Genomic DNA, 23,007 nt, shown 5'->3' with positions numbered 1-23,007 from the left:
GAACATTAGGTTGATAGAAGTGTTCTATATCTTGATGGAGTTCTAGTTTCATGATTATACATTTGCTAACTTATCAATCTATCCTCTAGAGATCTATGTATTTTATTTTATAAACGTATACCTCAAAAAGAAAAGAGTATTGGGGGAAAAACTAATGACTGGTAGTTCTTTCTAACAGTATTTCACTTCGTGCGTTCATTTGTTCATTTAATAAACATTTCTTGAGCAACAATACTATTCTTGTGCTATGCATACGGTGAATAAAATTTAGAAAATCCTACATGCATTGTAATCGGTAGGACAGACAATAACAAGATAAATATATATATTTATCTTTAGATACACATATATTTAAGACAGCGATAAGTTAATAATTAAAGCAGGGAAGGGGGATATGAAACACTGAGAAGAGGTTGATAATTTTGATAGGTTGTCTAGGAAAAACCACCCTGAGGAGGCAGCTTTTGAGTCAAGTCCTGAAGAAAGTGAGGAAGGTAACTGTGTAAATTTCTTGGGGAAGTGTATTTCAGAAAGAAGAAAAAACAGATACAAATGGCCCTGAAAATAAGACCATACTTAACATGTCAAGGAATAACAAGGAAGACAGTGTGGCTGGAGCAGAGTGAGCAAAAGGTAGAATTGTTGAATATGTAGTTAGAGAAGTTAGGAGGGAAGTCCAGATCATGAAGGCCATCTAGGTCATAACAGGAACTTAGGTTTTACTCTGAGTGAGATGGAAATCTATTGGAGTGTTTTGAAGAGAGAAGTGACATTATCTATCTATATGCAGATTAAGAAGATGACTCTGGATAGTGTATTGAGAATAGAGTCAGAAAGGTAGGGAGGGGATGAGGGGAGGAAAGCAGAAGCAAGGATAATCACTTAAGGGAGGATATTAAAATAGTCAAGATGAGAGATGATTCACAGTGTGGACCAGGGTGGTATTAGTAGAGATTATAAAAATGATAAAAGAGTGGATATATTTTAATGAGGAAGCCAACAGGATTTGCTATCCAATTGAATATGAGATTTGAGAGAGTCAGAAGATGATACATTTTTTTTTTCTATATTACTGAAAGTATGGCATTGCCAGGAGGAGTTGGTTTGAGGGTGAATATCAAGCCTAGTTTTTAACACGTTCATTTTGATATGCCAAGGCAGCAATTAGAAAAACATGTCTGGAGTTCAAGGGAGAGGTCTAGGCTGGAGTTATAAAAAGGAGTGGTCTAAGAACTGAGTTTTGAAGTACTCCAACATTTAGAGATTATTTGTTCATTCATTTTATTCACAAAGGGAAAACGTATTTGATGGGGGGCGGAAGAAAGGACCACAGTCTGGGATGCAGGTGACATAGTTCTGAGAATGTAGTGGTTGTGTGACCTTGGGCAAGATACCGCTCCGCTCTAGGTCCATGTTAGACTTGAATCAATATTTTCAAACTGCAGGCTACAAGCCTGACCCTACCTAACACACCAGAGCACCCAGAGCTTGAAGAGGCTGATCTTACAGAGAGCGGGGGTAGATAGAGGCCAGCGACTAGGGTTCCACTGTGCTGCAGGGATCATCCATACTATGTAGATGGATCTCCAGGATGAGTATGGTTACCCTAGACATGCCCATCTCAGGTCTAAGGTCCTTAGTAACCAAAGGAAGCAGGTGCAAAGGGCTTAGGGAGCAGGGGATTAACTCTTTTATTTGTTTTTCAAATGTTATAAATTCAGATGTTTCAACATTTAAAAGATACAAATGAGTGGATAATGAAATATCTCCTTCTGTTTTTGTTCCCTTCTCATCAAGCAACTAGTGCTAGCATTTCATTTGTATGGCTAGTTTTTCATCATATGAATGTATGAACATAACCAGCTCCCAGTTGATGAATATTAAGAGTTGCTTCCAATCTTTTGTTAATAAAACTCATCTGCAGTGAATAACCTTTTACATGTCATTTCATATATGTGAATAAATCTGTAGAATAAATTCTAGAAGTGGAAGTGTTGGTTTAAAGGATATGCACACTTATAATTTTAATAGATTTTCCCAGACTTTTTTCAAAGGAAATATCACCATATACTTCCATTAATAATGTGTGATGATTTCTGGTTTCCAGTTATGCATGTAGGGAGCTTGGAATTCATCACTTTATCCTAACGAGTTAAAAGCTGTACATACTGAAAAATAAACAACTGATTCTGGATCCATAAGAGAGAGGAGGACACGGGGCAAACCATTGCCTCCTAGATTGGAGAGACAGACAAATGATTACAGGGAGTCACGGCTTACCAGAACAGAGGCTCATGAGTTGAAACCATAGCAGGAACAAGTGCCAGAGTAAGAAAACCTGAACTGTAATTGAGGAATTGCTGGGGGCTCAATGTGGACAAGTATGAGAGATGAAAACTCCAGGGGAACCAGTCATAGAAGAGCCTCCACAATGTTATGAAATTTCTCTCCTCGAGCTCAGCCAGGTTCGCACAGTAAATATTGTAGAAAAATCTCATGTTTGCAGCAGGAGAAAGAGAAAAGAAACCATTTTGAAATATACCAGACCACTCTGTTCTTAACAGGGCCTGCTCTCAGGATAAAAAAAAAAAAATTAACCAGTGCCCACTCTACTGGGATATTATCAGAGCCTGAGTGGGGGAAGGGAAGTACCAAACTCCAGCCGCCTTAGGCCATCTCACCTAAGGGGTGGGAAGAAAACTGAGAAACACTTGTGAAGTTCACAGTCCAGAGGCACAGGCTCACTAGAAGATTCAGACCTAATCATAGGAATATAGAATGCTTTCCCTCCCCTGACACCTTACCAACACATTGTAATAGCACTCTATTTATAGCGGCTAAAAAAGTATGACTGGCATAAAAACAGACATACAGACCAATGAAACAATCAAAAGCCTAGAAATAAACCCACAGATATATAATCAACTGATCTTCAACAAGAGTGCGAAAAATACACAGTGGGGAAAGGATGGATAGTTTCTTCAACAAATAATGTTGGGAAAACTAGATATCCATATGCAAAAGAACAAAATTGAGCCCTTATCTTACACCATACTAAAAAGTCAACTCAAAACATATTAATGGTTTAAATATAAGACTCAAACTGTAAAACTTCTAGAAGAAAACACAGGAAAAAAGCTTTATAACATTGGGCTCAGCAATGATGAATATGATAATGATACTGATATCGTCACCGTTGAGAGCCATCTCAGTCTGTCATTGCCCCAGCAGTGTTGGGGGGCCTCAGTCCATTCCACCAATGCAACAAAAAATTACACATTATATAGTTAAGTTTATGCAAAGTAAGATTTATTGAAATATGTTTCAAGAGAGAAACTGGCTTTACCAGAGAGGGCTGTAGCCTCATAGAGGTGGGTAGGTCTGCTTTATATTTAGGCCGTGATGGGGGAATACAAGGGTGGTGCCAGCAGATTGATGTGGGAGGTCATTTTGATTGACAGTTGGCTGTTATAATACCTATTGTCAACTGCGCACGTACCTTCCCAGAATTCCGTCTGGTGTAATTAGGTTCGCGAACTTCTGGGCATATGCATGACATTACAGTGATAGTATAATGAGGGTGAGGTGAAAAGAAGATCAGGATACTTCTTACTGCACAAGAGTTTGTGGCTGGCCTAAACTGGTTGCTATGCTATGGTCATTTATTTTCTTGTACTCCAGGATGTAAGAGTATTATTATTTGAAAAATGAGTTTTTTTCTGGAGGTCCTGGGGCAGCCCTGTGGGTTGGGCCATCAGTGTTGTCATTCCTATGGTTACAGAGCTGGGCCTTCAGGCTCCCAGTGCTCATGGTTACCTAACTACCTAGCAATATGGATAAACAGCAAAGCACAAATGACAAAAGCAAATTTAGATGAGTGGGACTACATAAAACTAAAAATCTCTGCACAGCAAAGAAAGAAAACAACAGTGACAAGGCAACCTACAGAACAGGAGAAATTATTTATAAACCACATATCTGATAAGAGATTAGTATCTAAAAGATCTTTTACAACTCAACAGCAAAAAAACCCAAATAACCCATTTTTCAAATGGGCAAAGCATTCAAATAGACATTTCTCCAAAGAAGACATACAAATAACCAATAAGTGTATGAAAAGACACTCAACATTACGAATCATCAGGGAAATGCAAATCAAAACCACAATGAATTATCACTTCACAAGAGTTAGGATGGCTGTTATCCAAAACAACAACAACAACAACAACAAAAGGTAACAGTATTGGTGAGGACAAATTGGAATCCTTGTACACTGTCAATAGTATAAAATGGTATATAGCCACTGTGGAAAGCAGTACAGAGATTCTTCAGAAAAATAGAATTACTATATGGTCCCACAATCTCACTTCTGGGTGTATATCCAAAAGAGTTGAAATCTGGATCTCTAAGAGATATTAGCACTCCAGTGTTCATTAGAGAACTATTCACAATAGTGAAAATGTGGGAAAAACCTGAATGTCCATGAATAGGTAAAGAAAATGTGGTATATACATACAATGGAATATTACCTAGCCATAAAAAAGAAGAGAATTTTATCCTATGCAACAACATGGATGAACCTAGAAGAACTTATGCTAAGTGAAATAAGCCAATCATAGAATATATGACAAATATTACATGATTTCACTTACACGAGTTATCTCAAATAGTCAAACTCATAGAAACAAGAGTATAATGATGGTTGCTAGGGTTGGGGGGAGGATGAAATGGGAAGTTACTGTTCAATAGGTGTCAAGTTTCAGTTACACAAGATTAATAATTCTAGAGATCTATTGTACAACATGTGCCTATTAACATCCTATTATACTTAAAAATTTGTTAAGAGGGTAGATACCACGTTATGTGCTCTTATCATTATATATATACACATATGTGTGTGTGTGTATATATATATGTACTTTTGATTTTTAAGGACTCAAATAGTTTTAAACTATAGTAGTTAATAAAAGAAAATAATGATTAAAAAATATTAATACTTAAGAGAGTTACCATTAAGGAAATTTGCTTTATGTTCCATTTTTGTCTATAACTATCTAGAATGTTATAATAATATACAAGTGGTCCTATACTTTCATATTATTGTATTATTTCAAGAATTTTGTCTTGTGTCAAAGTGCAATATTTTTCAAAATGCAACAATATTAATATAGTACATTTAAAATTTACTTTTGAGAAATTACACAATTTTAATTTGGCATACCTATAAGACTTTAAGTAAACAAATTTTTAAATTTTATTTTAATCTCTGGATTAAAATCTCTGATATTTTTCTATGTTTCTAAGAAGGAAGATTGTATTGTGATAAGATTTTGGACTTTGAAGACTTAAGTTAAAATTAGGACTACTAACTAGCTGTGTGACCTCGCAAAGTAAAAATAATAGTACCAACTCAAAAGATTGTTGGAAGGATTGTAGTATTAGATAATATATCTAAATGTCTAGCTTATAGTAGAGTCTACAGTAACTTCTATTCCTCCTTTTTCCTTGTGTCATATGGTAAATAATGTCATATTTATTTATTTATTTATTTATTTATAATTAAATTTATCGGGATGAGATTGGTTAATAAAATTATATAGGTTTCAAGTGTACAATTTGATAATATGCCATCTGTATATTGCATTGTGCATTTACCTCCCAAAGCCATATCTTCCATTACCATATGTTTGACCCCCTTTACCCTTATCTACCTCCCCCATCACTTTCCCTTTGGGAACCACTAAACTGTTGTCTGTGTCTATGAGTTTTTGTCTGTCTTGAAATAAGTCAGAAAAAGTTGAGAACCATATGATTTCATTCATGTGGAATATAAAACTGAAAGCAACAAACAAATAAGACAAACAAAAAGCTTTAAATGTAATTGTAAATTCTAAATTCCAAAACTTTACAATAAAGTGTTACAGAAAAACACTTTCAGTAATCTTTTTGCAAAATCACATTAATTAGACCAATGATTTTTCCATATGCTCTCTGCAGAAGTCATTAAAATATTGTATGATTAATACTTTTTCTAATTAAAATATCATATTTACTATAATTTATCATAGTCTATAAATATTTAAATTCTTCATATTAAAATAATATATACTTTTTGATTTGATATTGTCAGAGATTAATGTCTTGTTGTGTCTTCTTTAATATTTGACAATTACCAGTATGTTTCCTTCTATCTCAGAAACGTTAGATTCAAAAAGTGGTTCATAGCCATTGAATTAAATATCTTAAACATTTTTCCCTTTTTTAAAAATCTGCTCTGTATCAATCCCCATCTTTGAACAGATCCTGAAGTTAATTCAGTATAAAATTATAGTAGCATATGCATACATTTATATTTATATATGTAAACATAACATACATGTACACTACAGATACTAAAATATAAGGTTTAGTGTGTTCAGAACCACCTGGTCAGTTTAAAATTTTATATAAACAGTTAATGGAGAAATACTTTAGAATGAAAAAAACTACATTGGAGATGGTTCAAGAATTTACTTTTATAGCTGAAGCCCTTTGAAAGGGATTGAGGAAGATTACTTGCCAATATTTTATTTTATTTACTTAAACTTTATTTTTAAACTTCTATTTGTTTTTCTTTTGCAACAAATATCTTCATTTTCCGTGTTTCCATATAAATGTTTGCACAGCTCATCTATTTGTTAAAATATCCACAAGATGGTGCCATGGTTAACATGTTAAAATGGGAATCTGAGAACTAGAAGAGAGAGAGTGGTTGACACACCATCATATATGATAAAATTACTATCAAATTTTTATTCATTTACTATAAAAATACTCATTTATATATTTCAAATATTCAAATAATTACATTTTAGTATCAGTTTTTTCTTTGTGAACGTTTTTTAAAGAAAATATTAAATAATGAAATTATATTCACAATTGCAAATAGAGACATACATTGTAAATTAATGGATATCTTTTTAATAATCTCTTGCTCCCTCTTTTATAATATTCAAATGTTATCCCATTAACTAGCATAAGTTAAATTTATATACAGGCCAGGTCTTTGCTATAGACTGAATTGTGTCATTCTCCCCTCCAAATTCATATGTTGAAGACTCAGTCCTCAATATAATGGTTTTTTGGAGATGGGTGATGGAGGATAATTACGTTTAGATGAAATGATGAAGATGAGCCCTTACAATGGGATTAGTGTCCTTGTAACAAGAGACTCTTCCTCTCCTCCCCTCTCCCCTTTTCTCCTCCTCCCCTCCCCTTCTCTCCTCTCCTCTCCTCTCCACAATGTGAGGACACAGCCAGAAGGGAGCTTTCTGCAAGCCAGGAAGTGTTCTCACCCCAAATCGATTGTACTAACATCCTGATTTTGGATTTCTAGTATCTAGAACTGTGAGAATATAAATGTCTTTTTTTCAGTTATCCAGTCTACAGTACTTTGTTAAGGTAGCCTGAGCAGACTAAGATAGTCTTTAACAAAGAAAATTACCAAAATTACAGAAAACAATTATTAAAAAATAAAGCTTATTTACATAGTAGATGGAAATTGGTATAGCTAATAATAATAATTTTTTATAGTTAACCATATATATTTGTTAATATCGCAATTCACCATAGCTGTAGTAATAACAGTTATGCTGATGAAATATGTAATATAATCATTTTAACTCATTTCCCTTTTAGAAAAAAAGTGCAACTCGCTCCCAGTGTTAATTTAATTTTATATAAATAAGCTCTTTGAGGCTGACGCAAATCTGACTGGTTTTCAATGTGAAAGTAAAGTATAAAAACTGTCCTTGGAGGTATTTCTGAACAGGACTTGTCTCTACTCCTAATGTAACGGAAATGTATACATAAATCAGATTCAGCAAATGAATCTGGCTAACAACTGTTCAAGAACGATGTTAACATCATGCACAGGACAACATGTTCAGTGATTGAGAATTACTATGTTTTATAAATGTAAATACCACTACTAAAAATAGAATACTATAAACAGATTGATGTTATTTGTTTCCAAAGACTATCAATATATTAGAGTGATGCAAAAATAATAAAAGCAAGATGTTTCATGGCAAACTTTGGGGGTAAGGTTAGGACTGAATGTAATCTGCGAGATATCTTGGGGTAGACACTGCAGCAGCAAGTGTTTCAGGCTAGTGTTTTTTGGGCAACTGGAAAATGGGTTGAGGAAGTGGTCGAAGGAAGAATTTGGAGAACTTGATGAGTGTGTGGGGAGAATTTCAAAGCAACCAAAGGTGTACAGCAGGAATACACTGAAATTTAAGAAGGCAGCTGAAAGGGGAATGGATAAAAGTGAAGTGAGAAATCTGACTGGAAAAGAGGAAGTGTAAAAATGTCTCTGACTGGATTTCCTACAGGCACCTAACAGTCATTATTTTTAAAATTTATCACTAAACTAATTTCTTCATATTTTTCTGTTATGGTGTATGATTATTAGTTAGTTCTGCTTAAAACTTGAAGTCTTCTTTAATTCCCAAGTTCTTTATTTGACATGATTTACCCATCACAAGATTTTGCCAATTTTTCCTCTGTATAATAAATCTAATGTTTGTATCTCATTTCTGAATTACTTATCTCCCTCAAAAAAACTTACAAAACATGAATTATTTATTTAAAAAACTTAAAATTTTCCCAGATTTTAATCTAGTAGCCCATTTCCAACATAATCTATTGCTTAAAAATTACCTTTTATAAATTCTGTTTTGGCGATGTAACTATTTGTAAATCTTGTTTCATTTTTGACTTATTCTGAACTTTGCAACCCTTTAATTACTGCTTCTTTTCTCCTTTCAATAGTCATTTTCTCATTACTCATCTTCAAATAATTTTTATTTAATGCATTTTTATTTAATCATTTTTTTACCAGTGGTAAAAAAAACCATTTGATGGCTATGAGTAATTGATATCTTTTTTAAAAATTTATTTTGAAATGATTTCAAACCTAAAAAAAAAATAGCAAGAGTAGTACAAATTTTCTATACCCTTCACTCAAATTCATTAGTTTTTAATGTTTTTCTATTTTTTTAATCTTCTTTCACTCTCCCTACACACATACATGTATGCATTTTTTTTTTATTGTAGTACAATGCACTTGACATAAAATTTACCCATATCAGGAGGTGGTTCCATAGTGTACCTTTAGCACGTCTGCTTTACATGCAGAAGGTCCTGGGTTCACACCCTAGCGGAGCCATGGTCCATGGTCTATGGCATGCCACCCTGAACAAGTCTTATGTCTGATCTTGGAAGTTAAGCAGGGTCAGGCCTGGTTAGTACTTGAATGTCAGACCAGCTAGGAAGACCAGGTGCTGTAGGCATAAATAATAATAAATAGTAAAAAAATAAAGTTTACCCATATTAAGCATTTTTGATTATATAGTCAGTGGTATTAAATACATTTATAATGCTGTGCAACCATCACATGCTATAGAGATAGAGCTATGGAGATAGAGAGCTATCCATCTTATAAAACTGAAACTCTGTACTCATTAAACAATAATTTCACATCGTTCCCTCCTCCCAGCCAGCACCTGGATAACAACCATTCTACTTTCTGTCTCTATAATTTTGACTACTCTAAGTATCTCAAATAAGTATAATCATATAGTATTTTTCTTTTTCTGATTGACATATTAACTAGCATCATGTACTCAAGGGTCTTCCATATTGTAGCATATTTCAAAAATGTTTTAAGCTTTCTACCACTCCGGGTAGATGAAGAAAGAAATGAAGATTGAGAAAACTATCCAAAATATCTACCATAGCCCATTAATTTAACATGGCTAATTTCAATAATGTTTCTTTATGTTATTAAGCTAAGTTCCACTTATTCATATTGTGTTTTTAAAGCACACTGTTGGATTCAGTTAGCTAATATTTAGGATTTTTATATGTATTTTCATAAGTGAAGTTGTCTTTTAAGTTTCTTGTACTATCCTTATTTGGATACTTTGTCAAGGTTACTCTTGCCTTATAAAAAATATTAGTGCTTTTTCTTTTTCTATGTTCTATTCTCTGAAAAATTTTGTAGAATTCTACTGTTTGACACTAGCATTTGGAAAGGGCAAATAAGGAAAGGAAGAGAGAATTGATTCCCAATCCATCTTCTTTATATGTTATTTGTTGCTGAAAGTTTTCTACTGTATGTTGTGCTATTTTTTTTAGCTTAAATGATCTTTCCAGGAATTTATTTATCTAAGTTTTCAAATATTTTGGCTTTTCCTCATTTCTTACATGAGTTTAAAATTTTGACTATATCTGATTGTTTTCTGATTTTAATTCTATATTTTCTTAACTGTGACAAATGTATCATACTAATGTAAGCTATTAATAATAGGGGAAGCTGGGTGTGGGATATAGCTCTTTGTATCATCTTTGTAATGATTCTGTATATCTAAAACTGTAACAAAATAACAGTTTATTTAATAGTTTTTAAAAAACTAATAGTAGAGCTGTTTTTATGTTTGGTTTTTAAATCACTGTCTTTAGATAAACACTGATAGTATCCCAATGAGAAAAACAAGAAGCAAAGGATAAATAAGGTAATCAGGATCTTAAAATATCTCAATAAACTGAAATAATAGACTGAACTCCAATATCATCAGGTTAAATTATTGTGAATTGATTTCTAAAAATCAACTGTATGAGTAAATTATGCTTGTTATATGCAGTATATGTAAAAAAATTTTAAGAGGCTTTATTTTATGATAAGCTTAATGTGAGTCTGTAAGTTTTTGCTGTCTAAAAAAGTCTGGTTCTGTCACTGACGAGCTTTGTGACCTTAGGCAAGTTACTGAATTTCAGTATGTTGGAGGTTTTACCCAGCCAAAATCAATGTGTTTTTTTCACTTGTAAAATGAGAATAGTACCTACCCCATGAGATTATAATAAGGATTTAATGACTTTATATTTGTAAAGTGCTTAGACAGTAACTAATACTTTGTAAGCATTGTAAAAGTGTTAAAAACATTGAGGATTTTTAGTAAAAATTTTAAGAGGCTCTAAGGTTAAAATTGTAGTCTGTATTATGTATGGTACATGTAATTTAAAATATATAGTTTTTCTACTAATTTAGACTTTTTGATGTTTTTTTGTTAAATTTTTAAATGAGGAAAACTTCATGCTACAATTTAAAAATAATAGATCTAATAAGATCAGTAAATTACTGATCCCCTGCTATGTAGTTGCTTACACATTAAAATCTTAATTACTTTATGTTATTTTCCCCCACATTTACTCTACATCAAGTTTAAATTCCAAAGTGTTTCTCCTCTAACTTATTTTAAGGCCTGTCTTTCATCACTTTCTTTTTGCTCACCCCAAATGCAACAACACCCTTGCTTAATCAACTTAACTTATGCATCTGGAATTGCAACATAAAGGTCCCAAAACAGCACTTGAGAAACTATGATTTATACTTAATGTGTTACAGGTGGCTTCTTAGGAGAAATGCTTATTTCTTATGTCATTAAAATGGTAAATTTCTAAATCCTCAAATTGCATTTCTGTTAAAAGTTTACTGTAGTTCATTTTCTTCCAAACTTGGTTTAGCATACACATTCCCAAATAATACTTTTGACCTTATGTTTACAAGAGTAAAATTACCATTAAAATCCTAGAAGTAGATGAATATTAACAAATTTCCTGCTATTAAAACATCGTAAGTTATTTAGACTAACCTGTACCAGATTTTATAACATGTTCTAGAGATTGGTAAAAAAAATTACATCAGATCACTATAAAAACCAATAGGAATATAATGGATGAGTCAATCTCAAATATAAGTTACAACAAAATAAGCAACTACTATAGATTTTAACATGTCATCTGTTACATTGAATTTTGAGAGATTGACTACCAGCCAATTTATATCTTTTAAAAATTTTATCTTCAATTTCTAATTTTAAGAAAAGACTTATAATGAAATAAATACAATAATCACATCTTAAAAACACATTTGACTGTACCTTTGCTAAATTAGTGTGTTACAATTTAAAAGTTACTTTAAAATGAATTTAGGGAGAGTCTCTGTATCACATGACAGAAGAGCGATTTAAAAATGGAGGACAACACTGAGAAGGGCAAGAAGATTTTTGTTCAGAAGTGTACTCAGCGCCACACTGTGAAAAGAGGCAAGCACAAGACTAGGCCAAATCTCCATGGTCTTTTTAGGTAAAAGATGGATCAGCCCCTTGAATTTTCTTACATAGATACTGACAAGAACAAAGACATCACCTGGGGAGAAGAGACGTGATGAAGTATTTGGAGAATCCCAAAAAGTAATCCCTGGAACAAAAATGATCTTTGCTGGCATTAAGAAGATTAAAGAAAGGGCAGACTTGATAGCTTATATAGATGATATATTATTGAATTGTACACTGGAAAATTACGTAATTTAAAACATATGTAATTTTATTAACCAATGTTACCCTAATAAATTTAATTTTTAAAAAGCCTACTTAGGAGTAATAGCTGGACACTCCCTTATCTACTATGAAACAGAACTGTCTCATGATTTTTTTTAATGTGTACTATATTTAAATTGATCTCATCTACCAGAATTCAAATCACGAATGGCTGATAGAATATTTCTATTGGGCAGTCCTGATTTAAATAAGATTGGCTTGTGATTAAAAGAATATGATCAGCTTTTTGAACTTTAATGGTAATTTCAGGTCAGCAAGTGCTTTCACTGTTTTCACCTCCTAAAGATATAACTGGATATGATTAGTAATGTTCATCTTTTCACAGAAATGGTGAATGCCATCTCAAAACCTGTAGGAGACTGGGTTTGTATTTAGATTTATATAACTGGTTATATTTATATGTTTAAATACTGAGAAAATCCCTTCAGTGTCTCATAGAGTAGAAAGACTCACTTGCTTCATGTTGTGTTCATTAGCCTGTTAAAAGGCAAGGACTAAAGGTAAGGTGGCAATGTCCCCTTAACCTTTTTGATAATAAAAACTATGACAATTTAATTAAAATTCTCTATATCTAAACTGCTGCCTTTTACTGAATGATAGGCATTTTATCACGGTTTACAATATCAAATAAAGACTATTTAACACCTCATATTTTAGAAATACTGTATACATATGGTTGGTAATGGTGCTTGCCAACTCACTAGAAGGATTAAAGTAGAGAATATACCTCTATAATTATATAGAGAATAGACCTATATAAAGTAGAGAATAGACCTATATAAAGTAGAGAATAGACCTATATAATCAGCATGAAATTGTAAATTATGTGGTCATAAGGCTTAAGACAATTAAAAACAAAATCATAGATCATGAAAATATTAAAAAATTAAAATTAAATAAAAATGAATTTAGGGATGAAGCATATCATTTGCAGTAAGCCTTTTTGTGATACTGAAAATATCTTTTGTTGATTTTTAAAAATAAAGACTGTATTGTACTGCAGTAATACAGCTAGGCTGCATATTAAGTACCTGCACAGATTGTCAATCAAATGCCCATCATTTTAGTACAAAATAATTAATTCTGTATAATTTTGTATGTGATATTTTAGCAAAATACTGTTTCGTTAATTATTAAATGAAGATGATTGTTTAAAAATTTTTTAATATGAAAAGTGAACTTTATCTTGTGTACAGTCAGTTCTATACCTTCTAATGTTTAATGTCTTTGTATTCCTGATGAGTGATCATATAAACAAGCTATACTAGCCTGATTTGCCTATTTTTATTTCTCTCATGGTTCCTTTTTTTTTTTTTTTAAATTTTTATTATGGTGACATTGTTTAACATTATCCAGTAAGTTTCAGGTGTACAATTTAACAGTAAGGCATATATATATATATATATACACACACACACACACACACACACATACATACACACACACATACATACATACATATATGTGTGTGTATATATATATATATGTATGTATATTGCATTGTGTTCTCATGGTTACTCTTAAGGAAAGATTGTAGATCTACTGATTATTGGGCCTGCCTTGAGCAAAATCATCTATCCTTTATTTAAGTCACTTAGCTGCTAAAGGTATTTCTGGGAATATAAACAATGTTCCATATTTGAATGTTTCCCTGGAGGAAGTAAATTTAGTGCCAACCTTGTAGTGTTCAAGTTAGGAATTATGGAGTTGTGTCTTTTGAGCCTGTGGACTATAGAAAAACCCAAAATTCTACTATTAAACATGTAGAGGAAAATTAGTGCTGTAGCCTACCAGAGTTTTCCCTAATTGTTCTCTTGTTCAGTTACTTAGAAAAAACTTTTATTGTGCCTAATTTATGTCAGACTCTACACTATGTATTAATAATATTTAAAAACAAAACAAAACAAACAAAAATGGCCATTCTCAAGACTGCTATTTAGTGAGTCAGACAAGTAACAAAAAGTTATAATACAGTTTCAAAATGCTATGATAGGGTGCTAAAAGAACACAGCAAAGAGGTTTCTAATAGTGCCTGAAATTGCATGGATGAGATACTGATTGAATTAAGACATAAAATTTTGCATAAATTACTAGGGAAATTTTGGGATAAGATATGAGGATGAAAAGGATATTCCAGGTAGGGAATAGAATGTGCTAAAGCAAAGAGTTTCAAGAGTGCGTGGTATATTAACAAACACTAAAATATTTAGGTATAGTAAATAAACAGGAACCTGTTGGTAGAATGAAGAAATATTTCTGGAAAGGCAAGGTCCAGGTCACAAAAGTATCTTCACTGAAGTCCTATAATTTAAAATTTTGTTCTGCAGAGGACCTTCCTTTCCTCTGTGCTGCCTTCCTTGTGCTTGGGCATATGCTTAGTAAAATTTATCTGGAAATTTTTAGAAAAATAATAAATAAAATAAAATTTTGTTCTGAATCTGACACATTTTCAGACAGTTTAATGGTAGCCCTACTACTATTTTTTATTGAGCCATAATGTACATAGAGCAAAATTATGTACAACTTTATGAGTTTTTAATATATATACACCTTTTTAACTATCACCCAGATTAAGATAGAAAATTTCCAGCACTCTGGGTTCTCTCATACCCCTTCCCTATCTATAACTCTCACCTAAGAAACTACTATTTTAATTTCTAATACCATGGATTAGTTTTGTCTGTTCTTGTATTCTTTTTAGATTCTCTTCTTTTGTTCAACATAATATTTGTGAGATTCACCCATGTTAGTGCATATAGTACTAGTTTTTTTCTTATTACTGTGTAGTCTCTTGTATGATTTTACTGCAGTTTATCCATTCTACTATTCTCTAACATTCGCAGTTTCCGTTTTTTGCTAAAATAAAGCAAAAGTACTATAAACAATCTTTACGTATGCTGATGTATGGTTTGCATTCTTTGATAGATATTTGTGTTCAATTATGTTGGGTGGATTCTCTTGGAGTGAAAATAATTGGATGTTTAAGTTTATTAGGTATTGTCAAAAAGTTTTCTAAAGTAGTTATACCAATTTACATGCTCACCAGCAATGTATAAGAGTTCTAGCTGATCCACATCTTCATCAATACCTTATAGTCTTTTTCATTACTATTTTGGTGGATGCAAAGTAGTATTTCATTGTAACTTTAAATTGTATTTCCCTGATGATAATAATCTTTATTGGCTATTTGAATATCTTCTTTAGAAGTACTTGTTCAATTCTTTTGTCAGTTTTTAAATTAAAATTATTTTTTTCTTTTCTGTTTTTGCAGACATTCTTTGTAAGCTCAGGATATCAGTCCTTTGTTAGATATATATGTTCTAGATATCTTCTGTGGACTGTAGCTTTCCTTTTCACTGTCTTACTAGTGTTTTCATTGAACTGAATTTAATGAGGTTCGATTTATTGACATTCATTTTAGAGTATGTGTTTCTTAGTGTCCTATTTAAATCTTGCCTACAACAAGGTCATAAAGATATTCCTCTATGTTTTCCTGTATAATCTTAATTGTTTCAGCCTTCACATTTAGATTCCTGATTCATCACAGCTAATTCACATAGATAGTATGAATTTGGGGGTTAAGTTTCATTCCAGATATTCACTTCATCTGGTACCATTATTTAAAAAATCCTTCTCCCACTTAATGGCAATTATGATTTCATTGTAAATCAGGCAATTGTATATGTGTGAATCTAATTTTGATTTCTTTTCTGTACCAATATTGGTCAGTATGTCTATAGTCTTAGTTCAGACTGCTATAACAAACCACCTTAGACTGGGTGGCTTAAACAACAAATATTTGTTTCCTACATTTCTGGAGGCAGAGAAGTCCAAGATCAAGACACCTGCAGATCACATGTCCAGTGAGAGCCTGCTTCCTGATTTGCAGAAGTCCTATATCCTCAAGTGGTAGAGAGTAGAAAGAGAGGAAGCAAACTCTCCTGTCTCTTCTTATGAGGGCACAAATCCCATTCGTGAATGCTTCATTCTTAAGGTCTAATTACCTCCCAAGATTTCCACCTCCTAACACTATCGCATTGATGGTTAGGATTTCAACATGTGAATTTTGGGGGACACAAATATGTGTTCTTTTGCCAATATCACTTTATGTTATTACTGTACTTAGGTAGTAAGTCTTAAAATCTTGTTCTTATTCAGGATTATATAGGCCATCCTGAGTTTTTTGCATTTCCATATAAATTTTGGAATCAACTTATCAATTACCACAAAATTCAAACATGGGAATTTGAATCGACCGCACTTAACATATAGATAAAATTGTGGGAAATTGGTATTTTGATAATATCATTTTCCTTTATGAATGTGAATTATCTCTCTTTTTATGAGATTCTTTAATTTCTCCAAGCAGTGTTTTATAGTTTGCAGTGTAGAGAAGTCTTTCCAATCTTTTTTAAAAATTAATTAATTAATTTATGTTTGTGGTGACATTGGTTAACAAAATTTAATAAGTTTCAGCTGTACACTTTAACAGTAAGATGTGTGTGTGTGTGTATATATATATATATATATATATATACACACACACACACATATATTTACACTGGGTGTTCACCTCCCATAGTTGGATTTATTTCTGTCATTACATATTTGACCCCCTTTACCCCATCCACCTCCCCTCTCCCCTTTTCTAAATCTTTTGTTAGATTTTTTTTCCTAGGTGTTGACATTTTTTATGTTATTGTCAATAATATAGCTTTATAAATTTTACTTATTTATAGCTAGCATATAGAAGCAATTAATTTTTATCTATTAATCTTGTGTCTAGATACTGTGCTAAATTCAGTTATTTTTGTAGATTTTTCTTGGGTTTTTCTATATACATCATTATATTATCTGCAAATGATACAACTTTTACTTCCTTTCCAATCTTTATATATTAAAAACATTTTTTCTCTTTGCACTAGCTAAGACCTTTAATATAATACTGAATAGATGATAGTGAACATTGATGTCTTCTTCTCAAATTTAACATAGGTGTAGGTTTTACATAGTTAACTTTTACCAGATTTTTAAAGTTGCATTTTTAAAATTATTTTGCTGAAAGTTTTATAATGAATACATGTTGAACTTTATCAAATGCTTTTGCTGCACCTATTGAGATGATCATATTACTTTCCTTCTTATTTTGTTAATATGGTAAATTAAATTAATTGATTTTTCAAATGTTAAACCATGTGTGCTTCCTGGAATAAATCTAACTTGGTGATGATATGTTATCCTTTTTATATATCACAAAGTTTGTTTTACTAATATTTTGTTTAGGATTTTGGCATCTAGGTTCAAGGGAGATACTGGCCTATAATTTTTTCTTATATATCTTTGTCAGATTTTGTAACTAGGGTTGTGCTGACTATATAAAACAATTTAGGAAGTGTTCACTTTTTCATTATAGTCTGAAAAAGATTATTAATCTTGGTATATTTCTTTCCTTAAATGTTAGGAATAATTTACCAGTGAAGCCTTGAGTTTTCTTTGTGGAAAGGATTTTAATTTTGAATACAATTTCTTTAACAGATATAAGATTATTCATATTTTTCCTTTTTTCTCTTTCTTTTTTTTCTTTATATATTTTGAAGCTATGTTATTAGGTACATACAAATTTCAGATTGTTGTATGTTCCTTTTGAGTCAATACGTTCCTTTTATCAAATGTCTGCATTTATATCTAGCAATACTTCTTGCCTTAAAGTTTACTTTTTCCCACATTAATATAGCCATGATAGTTTTCTTTTGATTAGGGTTTATTTTAAGCCTTTATCTATTCTTATCTTTACAGTATGTAAACAGTACATAATTGGATCTTGTTTTTAGTCATTCCAAAAATATTTATCCTTTAATCAGATATATTTCTGATATATTTAGATTTAAATTTATCATTTTATTATTTATTTCCTATTTGTCTCATATAGTCTTTGTCTCCTTATTTTTCCTTTCCTGCAGTTATCATCATCTTCTCCTTTTGAACCAGTGAAGTTTTAGTTACACATTTATTGTTATTATAGTAAAGGTCACTTTATAGCAGAATTCCTCAACCTCAGCATTATTGACATTTTGGAGCAGATAATTCTTTGTTGTGGAGGCTGTCCTGTGCATTATAGGATGTTTAGCAGCATCCCTGACCTGTACCCAGTAGCAGTAACTTTCCTTCCCAAGACTGTGAAATACAAAAATTTTCAAGACATTGCCAAATGTTTCCTTGATTAGCCAAATCAACCCTGATTGAGAACCACTGCTCTAGGTTAGTTCTGTGCAATAGAAATATAATAAGCCATATATGTATTTTTAAAATTTTCTAGTAGTAACATTAACAAAGCAAAAAAAGGTAAAATCACTTTGAATAATGTTTTTATTTGACCAAATGTATCTAAGATATTAACATGTCAACATTTAATCAATGTAAAAAATATTTGAGTGGTGAACAATGATGCAATATACATATGACATATTATTGAATTGTACACTTGAAACCTATATAATTTTATTAACCAATGTCACTCCAATAAATTTATTTTTAAAAAGGTAGTAATTTACCAGCACTTAACTGACAAAGAAATATTCTAGGATGATTTATTGTGCTCCAATAAAATACAGTTATGATGATCAATATACCACATAATTTGTGTGATGCTTGCTCTCCCTTTTTAAAATCTCACGCGCCCTTTACTATTTCTATATGCATGAGTTGTTTCCATAAGTGCAAATTCTGATTTTATTTGACTACTTGACAAAGGGAATACATTTACATTAAGTGACTACAACCAAAAGTACTAGCTAGTGAAGACCATGAGCATTTTTGAATAATATTTATATTTTGAAACTATAACTATGAAACATTAAATCAATCAGCCAATCACATCTGCGTCATTACATGATGATATTCAATTTGTAATATATCAGGTTGAGAATAGATTGAAAATTTATAGCTTTCAGAATATTTAATCATTCTTGTTGAAGTAAAATATATTCAGTACTAAGATAATATCTACTTCTTATCAATGCAAATTTAACATGAACTATGCAAGTCTTTACATCTTAATGCTATAACATAGAATATTTAAAATTGTAGAAAATCCAAAACTATCAGATTACGTCAAAAAGTGTGTTTATGTTGGTGTGCCATTTAAAAAAGGGAAATTTTTAAAAATAAATACTTGGTTAATTATTTTTAAAATTTACGATTTTTATAATTTATCAATTTTTTATAGTTGTTGCAGCAGAACATTGGTATTTTCTTCCCACTATACGCTATTCACAAGTGGAATTATCATTATGATTTAAAGTGAATTTTCCTGATTACTAATGAAGTTGAGCTGTTTTCATGTATTTATGGGTATTGGATTTTTCTTTTTGTGAAATATATGTTCTTTTGCCTCTTTTCAACTGAGTTATCTACTTTTTAATAATTTGAAGGAGCTTTTTATATATTCCTCTAGAATGAATCTTTTGTAAGTTATATGTGTTGCAACTTCTTCTTTCCCTCTGTGGCTTTTAAAAAACTTTTCTGTAGATCTGTAATATATCATAATAAAAAAGGTTGAAAATATTCTAGACATGTTAAGATTGAGATACCTGTGGACCATCTAAGAGAAACTGTCAATGCCATAGTTACAGATTTGGGAGTGTATTTGACACTTTTTATGCATTGCCTCAGATTTTCCACCAGGCTTCCTACCCTCGGCTGCTTTCTCATCCCCAGCTACTGCCTCCATGACCAGGCTCCAGTGGATCCAACTGGTTTCATTCACACTGAATCTTGAAGTCTTTGACTTCTTCCACAAATTCCAGATGCAGATGAAGGATCACACCACAGAGTATGAGATCTTCTTTATCTATAAAGTACAGGAGAGGCCAAGTGATTGGAAAGCATAACTGTAAGGGGCAGACTTTGACGGTGGGAGACCTGACACAGGAGTGGTTAGCCAGTAAATTCCTTTTTTATTCTTCTCCAATAGACTTCTGAGGCATGGTGTTCCTGTATAAGCTGTCTGGAGATGTCCTGTTTTGGATAAGTTTCTGTAACTTTGGTAAGTAATGCTATTTGATAAGTGATGCCATTTGTCTCTGTTTATGTCAAGTACTACAAAAAGAAAAAAGAAAAACAAAACAAAACAAAAACCCAGATGGCAGGTCGTTTCTCTCACCACAGACCATAATCTCCATTAGATTGCATATATTTCATTACCTTACTCCTGTCCAACCTGCCTCTGCCACCCACTACCATAATAATACCTTAGATCTTGTCTTACTTATAAATAAACTTCCCTGTAATCTCAATTTCAAGCATCCTGCTTTCCAACCATCATCTTTCTTTCCAGTCACTCCCACTAAGATCCTAACTGTGATCATTCTCAAAGCCCCCTGAGACTTTTAACTTACTGGTCCTTCATCCCACTTATGACTTCACACCATTTTTGCCTAATTTAAACTTCAAGGCCAGTGATTATAATTATCCCCTTCCATTCATCTTCAACTCACTTACTTCTCTCACTTTGTCATATTCTTGTGGGGAAAATGGTTAAATTCAACCCTCTTTCTACCCTGTCGATTACACCCATAAAGCTAAATGGGACTGGAAAAAAAACGCACTATTCATACCTTCTGTTTCCTCAGGTCTCTAATTTTTCCTCCCCTTTCACACTTTCAGCTAATAATTTTACTTCCTATTTTACTGCAAAAGTTGAGGCAATCAGAAGAGAACTTCCACAACTCCCACCACACTCTCCTAGTTTCTCTCTGACCACTCCTTCTCAGTTTCCCTTGCTGGTTCCTCTTCATTTCCCTGACTTCTAAATATTAGGAGGCCCCACGGCTCAAATCTTTTACTTCCTCTCTTTTTCTATCTAATGTTATACTCTCAGGCATCTCATCCAATTTAGTGGTTTTAAATATCATGTATGTGGTGACAGCCTACAAATTCATATCTCCAGCCAAGTCTTTTCCCTGGAACTCCAGACTTATGTATATCCAACTGCTTACTCATCATCTCCACTTGGATATATAATAAGCATCTCATATTTTACATCCTACCTCCAAACCTGCTTCTTCTACAGTCTTTCCAATCTCAGTCCTATTTGTTCAAACCTAAAGCATTGGAGGCAAATCCTACTGATTCTTAAAAAAAAAAAAAAAAAAAAAAAAAAATCCAGAATCTGATTATCACTACCTTCACTGCTACCATCTTGGTCCAAGTTATCTTAATCTCCTGCCCAGATTATTGCAATGGCATCCTAACTGGTCTATTTCTACTCTTGTCTTTGTCCACCTTCTCATATAGCAACCACAGTCATAGTATTAAAATAGAAGTCAGATTGTATTATTTTCCTGCTCAAAGCTCTAATGGCTTCTTTTCATCTCACTCAGGGTAAAAGTAAGAACCCTAACAATACTCTCTAAAGTCATATATTATCTTCCTCGGTATCTCCCAGTACCTATGATATCATTTCTTCCTATTTTCCCCTCACTTACTCGACTAATCCTAACATACTCGTTTCATTGCTGTTCTTGAATACGCCCCAAGATAAGAATTCTGCCTGAGGCCCTTTGCACTTATTTTTTCTCTCTGTTTGAACACTCAATTCAGATATCGATAGGGCTCCTATTTTATAGATGTTGTCTCCAATTTCCCATAATTGAGGCCTTCCATGAACACCCTATTTAAAACAACTCCCTCAACACTCTCTTTTTCCCTTTGCTATTTTATTTTCCTCATAGCACTTACCATCTTCTATCATACCACGTATTTTATTTGTATATTTTTTAGTTTTCTCTTGGGTCTCCCTCCTAGAATGTAAGATCCACGAGGATAGAATTTTTGTCTGATTTGTTCTTTACTGTATTTCTAGAGTCTAGAAAATTGCTGAAGAAATGATAGGCACTAAGAACATATTTGTTGACATCGCCAGAATGCCAGACTTTTTACTAGGATACTGGGCATATTATTGTGAACAGATGTCTTCTCTGCTTTCATGGAGCTTATAGCCTAATTTAGGAAACCAACTTTAAACATAAAAGTATCCAATTAAATACTCAACTACAGTTATAGTAAGTACTACTAAACAAAAGTACAGATTAATATAAGGGCACTAAGCAAAAGGCTCTAAGGAGTTAGGAAAGATTTTCCTTATAAAGTTATATTTAAGTTGATACCTGACCAGTGAGTTGGGAAAAAGCACAAGTAGAAAGACTAGCATATTCAAGAGCCCCAGGGTAAGAAAGAGCTTGCCCTTTTCACGGAACTACAAAATCCTTAATGTTATTGGAATATAGTGATTGAGAGTACTTTCAATTTGTGTTTCTCTGAAAGCAGAGTCATAGACATGGCCTTGGATGCAGGTAGTTTATTTAGGAGGTAATCCCAGGAACCAAAAGGGAAAGAGTAAGTAGAGTGAAACAGGGAAAGAGGAGAACAAATATAATAACGATTGCATTATTGAGTATTTTGTAATCCACTTTAAAGAGGCTGGAGCATCTATTTACAAACCCCACATTCTATTAACTGAGAGTTGCCTCAGATAGGGGTTAAATTCTCCACTCATCTGGGCTGT

General features: G+C 32.4%; 1 protein-coding gene across 2 annotated transcripts in view; it reads right to left on the bottom strand.

Moving 5' to 3' along the window:
- Window positions 1-23,007, bottom strand: part of CUNH1orf185 (chromosome unknown C1orf185 homolog) — a 103,334-nt gene that overhangs the window by 42,638 nt on the left and 37,689 nt on the right. Inside the window, exon 2 of one of the 2 annotated variants that reach the window (XM_016120449.2) lies at window positions 20,136-20,292. In XM_016120449.2, coding sequence (XP_015975935.1) covers window positions 20,136-20,172 — 37 coding nt within the window. In that variant the 5' untranslated portion in view covers window positions 20,173-20,292. Of the gene's footprint in view, window positions 1-9,125; window positions 9,198-20,135; window positions 20,293-23,007 lie in introns of those variants that run through there. The other variant, XM_036233828.1, reaches the window with a different exon arrangement.

This window comes from Rousettus aegyptiacus, unplaced genomic scaffold (assembly GCF_014176215.1).
Source record: "Rousettus aegyptiacus isolate mRouAeg1 unplaced genomic scaffold, mRouAeg1.p scaffold_m13_p_1, whole genome shotgun sequence".
NCBI classification, from domain to species: Eukaryota; Metazoa; Chordata; class Mammalia; order Chiroptera; family Pteropodidae; genus Rousettus; species Rousettus aegyptiacus.
The sequence above is the reverse complement of the archived record's forward strand: the minus strand, read 5'-3'. Positions and strand labels throughout refer to the sequence as shown.